The sequence below is a fragment of the Nestor notabilis genome, unplaced genomic scaffold (genome assembly GCF_000696875.1).
Source record: "Nestor notabilis isolate BGI_N333 unplaced genomic scaffold, ASM69687v1 scaffold15701, whole genome shotgun sequence".
Lineage (NCBI taxonomy): Eukaryota > Metazoa > Chordata > Aves > Psittaciformes > Psittacidae > Nestor > Nestor notabilis.
Genome location: NW_009913656.1, coordinates 62612 through 72005, shown reverse-complemented (window position 1 = coordinate 72005; position 9394 = coordinate 62612). Strand labels below are relative to the sequence as shown.

The following is a 9394-nucleotide window of genomic DNA, read 5'->3' as shown; positions in this document are numbered from 1 at the left end:
TCGTCCCGCTGCCTTGCGGAGGGTGAGATTCCACCGCAGAATGGCTTCGCCACCCGAAAGGTGCGCTGGCAGCGCAGCGACACCGCTAACCCAGCGGAGCGGGGCTGAGCCGCCTCAGCCAGGTAGGGCCGGGCAGGACCCGGTCCCGGCGGTGGGACCGGTGCAAACATCCCCCGCTCACTCGTTCGTCTTTCTTTTCAAGGTTCACGATGTTGACAGCTATGTTCTTGGCTGCTCTCATTCTTATTACAGTGAATTCGCAGGAAACTGAGGAAACCATAACGTACACGGTAAGGTTTAATAGAGCTCGAGGTAATTGCTGCTTTGCAGGGATTCTTTGCTAAATGACCCTTAAGAAAAACCAAATTCTTCGGCAATGTATAGCATGCAATATAAAGTTCTTTGGGCTCGGATGTTAACCATGAAAGAAGCTGTTCCTGCACCCAAACAGCGTTTTAAAGCTGAAGTTGACAAGATAGAGCAAAAGAGGCTACAACCGCCTGCTCTGAAAGCTTATCTGTGCACCGAGCTTGATGAACGGAACGTTATGAGGCTTTAATATTTGTTTAATCCACTTTCCTCAAGACAAGGTTCCTACGGACCCTCATTTGAAATAGATAGCATTTGACAGATAATTAGGTCAAACATTCGTTGATGTTTTCTTTTGGATGTTTGGAGCTGCTTTTAACAAAATGTAAGTGCTTCAGAACTCGGTGCTCTTAACTAAGCATCCGAGCCCTGCAGTGATCATTGGACTTAGTTTCTGAGCTGGTTTTGAGTGCTGCTTTTACACGGCTTGATAAAATTGTACAGGGACACTGGAAATAGGTTTTTCTTGCAACCAAGTGATAAGAGTAACAGATTTAAAGGCCTTTTTGTAAAGCTTCTTTTGAATTACTTCTAACTTGCCTGTGTTCTGCCTTTGGCTTGCACAAAGCATGTCGTAGAAGGAGTGGCAATTACATCGGCTTGGGCTGGGGAAAAACCCACACTTTCACATCTGATTACAGTTGTAATCCCTGCAACTTGCTTCATATGGGTGGACCTCTGAATATGTGTACAGGCATTAGCACAATGCCACACAAGCAGAAAATTCTGCACACATGCAGAAAGTTAGAGAACCACAGCCAAAGGCTGAGATTGTGTCTTATACAAGTAATCCCACTGAAGTCAGTGGGATGGCTCAAGTAAGTAAATATTGCAGAGTTGGACCTTAGTGTAAAAGATGGGGCTTAAAGAAGCCTCAAGTGAGCATCCAGAAGCCAGTCATAAAATACTTTAACACTGGGCTTTAGAAGCAATAGATTTTTTGGAGGTTGGGAGTACTTTTATTTAGAGGCTTCTGTGATGATTTTTTAAGTCCCTATATATAAGTGGAAATTGAAGATTTAAATACCTTTTGCAAACGCAGCCTAACAGAGGGATCCCACCCCCCTGCTTTGGCACATTTATTACATGTTCTTTTTTACAAAACTAAGTAGTATTTTCTGATAAGTCTGTGTAGTTCTGTTAATACCAATGGGAAATGTCTGGCACGACTTGGGTTCCTCTACTCCATTTTCAAAGAGGTCTTAGCATTTAGGTGTTTCAATGATCATCAGACTCCAACCATGTAAAACTGCTTAAAAAAACCTTAGCCTTTGGACATTTTACTCTTAGGGTGCTACTGGTTCTCACATGTGCATTGTATTCATTTAGAGCCAAATCCTTTTTTATCCCTTTCTATCCCTTCAGCTGCAATAATAGATGGATTTGGCTCCTTGCAGTTAAATAGACAGTACTTCTGTTGTGCATTAACAGGAATTGGGCAATTCAGTAAGTGCATGAATTAGCTGCTTTCCTTTGGGTTTCCATTCTCATAGCTACAGTAACTTTGGTGTTGTCACCTCAGCATGCAGTCATCCCATTAGAGATGGAGAACTGTGACACAATTTGCTGTGCACTTACCCCTTTGGAAGAAAAGGCCTCCAAAGTTGCAGGTCACTGGTGTCACCTGCGAAAGAAGAACTTATTTTCAACCCTATTGCTGAGTCAGTGCCCTTTTAGTAACAGGTTCCTCAAAATAACTTGAGGATAGTGCATGGAACAAGTGGATCTTGGCATTGGAAGAGCAAATTTGTCCCTTGTATTATCTTCTGCAACAAGATTTAGCTCACTTGACTGTGACTAACTACATTAGCTGACTGGATTCTTTTTTCTATAGGGCCATTAAAGTAATATCGTGAGCAGCACAGGATCAGCATGAACCTACATAGTACGGCTCAGCTGATTCATTGATAATTTAAATGCATCTGCTGTAGTTGGTATCATTTTGATACTTGGCTGATCAGTTTCTGTCACTTGTGGTTAAAATTATCTAGGCAATTTAATGTGTTTGGGCAGAGGAATAATGAAGATGCCCACCCAAGTGCAGGGCAGAACAGTTAAAATTCTTCCTCACTGTACTAGTCTGCATTGATAGGAATAGCTGCTGAGTATAGTCTTGTTTGAATTTTGCAAAGTCTTATTTACACAAGTGTCCCTCTTATAAACTCTAACCGTTTATCATATGTCTCCCAGTGTAAATTGTTCTTCCTCGACTGCAGCTCCTGGAGTAATGTGATTGTAAAGCATGTGAATGAATTTCCAGCTGACATGGGATCCTTCCCCATTGCTGGAGTGCTAATGGGAGAGAGGATGGAGCACAGGGGCCTGTTAGTCCCTCTGGTGAACTGGCCCTGGGAATTAAACCTGTTCACCTGTTGGAAGGCAGGGGGTTGGAACTAGATGATCTTAAGGTCTTTTCCAACCCTATTCTAAGATCCAAATTCAGAAAAACTTGCTTTTCTTGGATGGGATTTTCATATTTGTCGGCTGGATTCATCTATTCCAGGATTCAGCTAATGATGCTTTAAAGCAGTGTGTAGAAACAAGGCAAAGAGGAAGTGATGCTTTCTCACTGTGTTCCCAGCTCCAATAGAACCTACCTACTCACCACAAATGATATCTTAAGAACTTCCTAAAATAGAAGCTCTCTCTGTATATACTTGCTGTTCCTGCCCAGCAATGCTGTACCAATAGCTGTTTTTCTAGCTTACCAAAGTATGCAAACACTGCATTTCCCTTAGTGTCCAACTTGGACTTTACTGAAGTATGCTTGATTATTTTTCCAAAATAAGGAATCCCAAGTAGCCTAATATTTATTTTTTCTCTCTCTAGCAATGCACAGATGGCTATGAATGGGATCCTGTTAGGCAACGGTGCAAAGGTACAGTAAATAATACTTAAAGAATACCAATGGCAAGTCTGTCTTTGAAAATTGTCATTACACCCCTCTGTTTTGGACAAGGAGGGGTGCTTGCATGTCTCATTGTCTTATTTGTGTTAATGGCTCTTGCAGAAGGTTCGCCTGTTAAAAGCATGACTTGTGTTGTTGCTAACCACAGATATTGATGAATGTGAAATAGTCCCAGATGCATGTAAAGGTGGGATGAAATGTGTTAACCACTATGGAGGATACCTCTGTCTACCCAGAACAGCGCAAATTATTGTAAATGAGAGAGAAGAAGCAGCAGCTGAATCCACTAGTGGTCGAAACAACGTCATTCGACGGACTCCAGCTGACCCTCACCGTGCCCCTCCAAACCCAACTCATCAAATCCAGTGTGCAGCTGGGTATGAGCAAAGTGATCACAACGTGTGCCAAGGTAAGCAAGCACCCTATGTTTTCCTATCAGGATAATTGGAGTGTATGTGATAACAAGTGGAATGCCTGGGAAATGATAGCCTGGAACTCTTGTATGTTCTAGAACATATCATTGGCACTATCTAACTGGACATGTAGACATTTAAGATGCATAAATAAAATATATGAATGTTGTTGTATTTCAAGGTGCTAGAACTTGCTGTTTGTTCCATTTATTTCACAGTATTGAGTAGAATTAGTTGTGTTGTCTGTAGATCTTCAAAAAAAAAAACCCTTAATGCAAGTAAGCAACTCTGGTCAAACACTTTGGGTTGTATTAAGTATGTCCAGGAGAGGCAGTACTCTGAAAAAAGTAGTCAGCACAGCAAGTTGTTATAAAAAATTTGTAAAGACTTGCAAACCCATGTATTTTTCAGTAAAAGAATGCTGAATGGAACAAAAAACAACTACCATGTGAACTGTTGCTTTGAGCAGACTGTAATGCAGAATAATAGAGTGTTTTTTCTGTGTATGAGGAATATTGCTCAAGTAGGTAGGAACCAAACATCTGAACAGCTTGTGCTCTTCTGGTCTCTATGGAAGTAGCTCTGTGCAGACCCTGCCAGCTTCCTTCCAGTCATAGTCGAGCCAGTCTTTGAAACTATGGCAATGAAGAGCTTTCATCTGCGTGTACATACACCACACACGGTGCCAAAATGCTCAGGGTATTAGCAATGTTAATTGTATGCATCCAGGACCCAGCCTCACAAGCACTACTGTAAACTAAGACTGTTTCATTTATTATTTTATATAAATAGTTTACTCTTCTACTTGCTGAAGTAACAAATGCTTCGTCCTCTGTTTTGTTTCCTTTCATAAAAGATATATTCTACTCCCTGTTCACAAACTGGGGTTTCAAACATGTTAGTGGGATACCCATGCAAACAGAGGGCAAAACCTGACCCCATGGTTCATCTTTTCCACTTTGTGGCCTGTAGCAGTATAATCATATAAAATAGTACTTGAGTGACTATAATCAGGGCAAGCTATAATATACAGTGGTAGTTCCTTTCTCCCTGGTATTCGTGTATACAGAACATTATTTATCACTAGTAAGTAAATTCCCTGTCATTCTGAAGCACAGTAATCATCATGGAGGCTGGCTAAGTTATTTTTGTAGGCAAAGCCTCAGAGTTGCATTTCTGGCTTATCTGCTAATGTTCAACGTTTTCGTCACTCCAATTCAAGAATGTCAAGCCAAGAACCTACCACAGGAGGTCAGTGCCATGATCCCATAACCCTAAGCATTCGCTTCGGGTTATCAAGGGAAAAATCAATGCCAAGGATGGCAAATGGGTTTTATTTCCTTAGTTTAACTTAGCAAAGTAGCAGTAGAACCAGGAACCTGGGTTTAATCTGGCACTCTCTCAGGTGATGCCACATTAATGGCTGGCACTCATCTTCACTGGTGAATTGCAACGAACTGCTTCAATTTTAGTATGCAACAACAGCTTTGATTGATTAAAAAATGCAAGTAACACTAGAAAGCTTCCAAACATGAACATCACTTTTGCTACAACAGCTTTAGGTGTATATATTTGGGATAGCATAAGGAAGTTCAACAGTGTGTAGTACCAATACCTTACATTCTAAATAAAGGTCATGAGTTCGGGTTAACTGACAGACCAACAACTGGTTGAGGTTTCTGTTTTGTTGAGAAGATTGGTGGTGATACATTACTATTACTTTACTCCATGCTCTGGCTTCCTGGACTTGCAACTAAATATTTCTATCAAATTCACAAATCTTCGGTTAATTTATAACAACAACTCACTATTGTTATAGTACCAGAATTTTTAAACCCTCAGACACACAAACTATGGTGAAACCTTGGGCTTGACTGAATCAGAGGTTTGCTACTAATTTGCTCATGCCAAAGTTTCAATCTAAATGCAGAAAGCATAGAAATATTAGTGTTTGAAAGCTGAAATGTATTGTACTGAATGAATTCCAGCTGGAAAAAGGGTAGTGGACAGTGTGCTTGAAAAGAAGGATAAAAGACTTTTGGAGCACTTAAAGCGTGCATTCAACTTCATGATCTTCATGCTTTTCACTGCTGAAAATATCTTATAAAAGATAATCTTGATCAGCAATGGTCCCACTGAGCATTTATTTAATTATGGTTAAAAGACTGCGCTATGATAACTGCTTGGGGCTCCTAGGGAGTGTAACTTACACATATAGTCACACTTAAGCTTGTTTTATTGTTTAGTAAATCAAATATGAAGTCCAGCTCCTTCTAATTGTTTGCAGATGTATGACATTTTCCTTCCAGTCCAGCAGCACTAAGTATTTTATAACCAATGTGAAAGTGTGGAGACCTCTGGTTAAAACAATAACATGCTCTGAGGAGCTGTATTACTGACATCATAGGAGAGCATGAGGTGCCTTCTGTATAATACAGATGTCCACTCCCTTTTTAAGCACTGGAGAGGGAGGGTATGGTAGGCCAAACACATGCATGTTGCTTTGGAATAAACATGCATAAATGACACTAGTCCTGTTAGGCTTTAGGAGGCTTCAGAGATGTGCTGAGCTCCACTGTTGGGTAAAGCATGGTGCAATGTGGCCGGATCCTATTTCTACTGATAGGAATGAGAAACATTCAGTGAAGCACATGATTCTCTGCACTCCTTAATCTACCAAAACGTGGCCATATGCCGGAGTTACAAAAGGTGCTTAATACCTTCTTAACTTCTGATCTGAAGAAAACAAGTGACAACTGTGATACTTACCAGTGGTGAGAGTTTTCTGCCTGCAGTGCACAGTTGTTTATTAGAGACCACACAGCACATGAAAGCCCCATCCAGGCTGGATGGGACTTGGAGCAACCTGCTCTAGTGGAAGGTGTCCCTACCCATGGCAGGGGGTTGGAGCTGGATGAGCTTTAATGTCCCTTCCAACCTAAACTGTTCTGTGACTGTGTGAATAGCACAGATGCAGGTTGATCATAAAGCCTTGCAGAAGACAATTCCATGGAAATTGCTTCAGTTTCCTATGATATAAATCAGTTTTACAACTACCAGTGATCAGAAACACATTCCTGTGTAACTGTGTCGATGTCAGAAGTGCGGGTAGCCAAAATTTCCTGGGAAATTTTTATGAATACTGTATGTGAGCAGTAAGTGCCAGAAACCCCCAAAACTGATGAAAAGATGAGGGGAGGTTATTCTGGAGGAAGATCTCTTACGAAGAAAATGTGCAGAGCCCTGAGTTTTAAAATACAGCTTTAAGTTATAACACTTTATCTTAAATTCTGAGTTTATGACCTTAACTAATCCCCCCTCTCCCTGTAGTCTGTTCCCATTTTACCATCATTTCTAAGTTTGCCTTTACCTCAAAGGGCTGCTGAATTGGTCCCTAAGGTAGATTCCCACATGTGACACCTGACAGCACTCTCGGGAAGCTACTCGTGTGTTCTGATGCGTCATTGTGAGAGCATCATTCCCATTGGGAAGAGCAAAAACCAGAGTAAGAAACATTTTTAAGCAAATTACTGAGTGAGCTAATATTTACAGCCACTTTTTGCCTGATAAAGAACCAAATAGCTGCACTCTCTTGCCTGCATACAAGACTGAACTCTAGTTCTAGTGTGTTGTCAGGCTCTCTGTGATTGGAGTCTGCTCCTATTGAAGTCATATGAAAATCACCCAATTAATTCAATTTTGTCAAATCCAGTCTGCAGGAAACCACTTGCTTTTCCTAGAACGTTAATGACACTTGAATGAAAACAAAACCAAGCCAAGGTACCAAATAACCTGTAAACTTGAGGAGGGAAAGGAACTTTCTTTTCTTCCCTTCCTATCATGCAATACAAACAAAGCAGCAGGCAAACTTTCTTGCTCCTCAGCTGGATTAGCTGCCTGCAGTTCTCTGGTCTCTTTATAACTCCTTTGGGCTACTGTGACTGTAAAATACAGGTGGGAGACAGATGGTAATACAAGATATCAATGATTTCTTATATAGAAGAGAGAGATGCATTTTTCCAGACAGTTCTGCCTAGACTTGGTGGATGTTGGCTGCTTTTTTCCTGTTCGGGAGGAAAGGAATTAATTTGTTTTCTGTGCTGTGGTTATTTGTTCTCTTACAATCATTTTAGGGGTCTCTTCATTGGTAGGGTCTTTTTTAAGCTTTCAACTACTTTTCAAAGTAACTTATCCAGGCTTTTATCTCAAGAAGTTAACTTACTGTAAATATGTTAACTTAGTGTAAGTAAGCCAAATAAGCCTAAATTCTGCATCTCTAGATTCCTCCTTCTTTAAGGAAGGAGGGACAAGGGATGAGCAAATAATGATGTTTTGTTTTGCATACAGAAATCCCTTTCAATTACATATGTGCACATATGGCAGGGATGTGCAGCTAGCATGTAAGGGATGTAAAGACTGGTGAAGTGCAGGCACACTCAGCCTAGCCCTCTGCAGAACTGCCTCAGGTTCAGGTTGGAGAGCCCGGTGTGCCTGCAGCTGGGTGCTCACCACTGATGTCTTGGCTGGGTGCAGACTGTGCTTCTGAAATGCACGGCTTAATGAGCTCCTTCAACATGCTTTGATGTGCCTCACTCAGTGGTCTTGGAACATGCAAACTAGATCTCCTTCAAATCAAACTAAACCTGAAATGCACTGCAGGAGTGATGCTAACAAGCCACAACCACTAACAAGCCTTCGGGCTCCAGGACGAGACTAGAGAGACCCTCAGAAATGCAGGTACTGGGACAGTGGAGCCTCACACCAACTTCTGATGTGCTCCTATGGCCCTGCAGTGTTTGCTAATGGAGAGAGAACCTAAAATTGTAGAATCATAGACCAGTCTGGATTGGAAAGGACCTCAAGATCATCCAGTTCCAACCCCTGCCATGGCCAGGGACACCTCACACTAGACCAAGGCTCTGCCCAACCTGGCCCTGAACACTGCCACAGATGGAGCATTTACCACTTCTCTGGGCACCCTGTGCCAGTGCCTCAGCACCCTCACAGGGAAGAGCTTCTTCCTTACATCTAACCTGAACTTCCCCTGTTTAAGTTTGAACCCATCACCCCTTGTCCTATCACTACAGTCCCTGATGAAGAGTCCCTCTCTGGGACCCAAAATACACCTGTAAGTTTCTTAGGCTGGCCCCGGAAACATTTTTAGAGAGCCTTTCTTAAAACACAGCACCAAGTTTCCCCCCTTCTTGTATTTAAGGAGTACTTTAAATACAGCTTTCAGGACTACTTTTCAAAGAGCCTGAGTTATGACAAGTTTAGCTCCAGAGTTGTTATTCTCAACAACACGAGAATTGTTTTATTTGAGGATCGGGTGAGGAGAGAGGCTTTGGTAGGAAAAATAAGCTCTAGTTATCTGTTTCAGGATGCCATTAGTTCACCAAAGTGCTTACCCAGGCACAGCTCATATGTACATACGTTTGCTGCAGTACTTCAAGTGAAGAATACTTGTGGGCAGCAGCAGCCACCCTAAAAGACTGACCATGCCCTTTGAATAGTAATTACTGGAAAAAGCCATAGGAATTTTGCAGGTCTAAGAGAATCCACCACAGGAGGCTACAAACTGACAGTTCACAGCTCTTGGTACTGAGTGTTCATATATGCCAATTAATTTCTCATACATTTGGGTATGTCCTGCAGAGATCATCTTTCATCAGCCCATCCTGAACCAATTGTGCAAGCTGTTAAT

General features: G+C 41.7%; 1 protein-coding gene across 1 annotated transcript in view; it reads left to right on the top strand.

Annotated features, from left to right (window-relative positions):
- The first annotated feature begins 209 nt into the window (after positions 1–209).
- The window catches only part of EFEMP1 (EGF containing fibulin-like extracellular matrix protein 1), a 49728-nt gene continuing 40543 nt past the window's right edge, over positions 210–9394 (top strand). Inside the window, exons 1-3 of the mRNA XM_010023298.1 lie at positions 210–290; positions 3199–3247; positions 3426–3686. Of these exons, the coding sequence (XP_010021600.1) occupies positions 210–290; positions 3199–3247; positions 3426–3686 (391 nt within the window). The remainder of the gene's footprint in view (positions 291–3198; positions 3248–3425; positions 3687–9394) is intronic.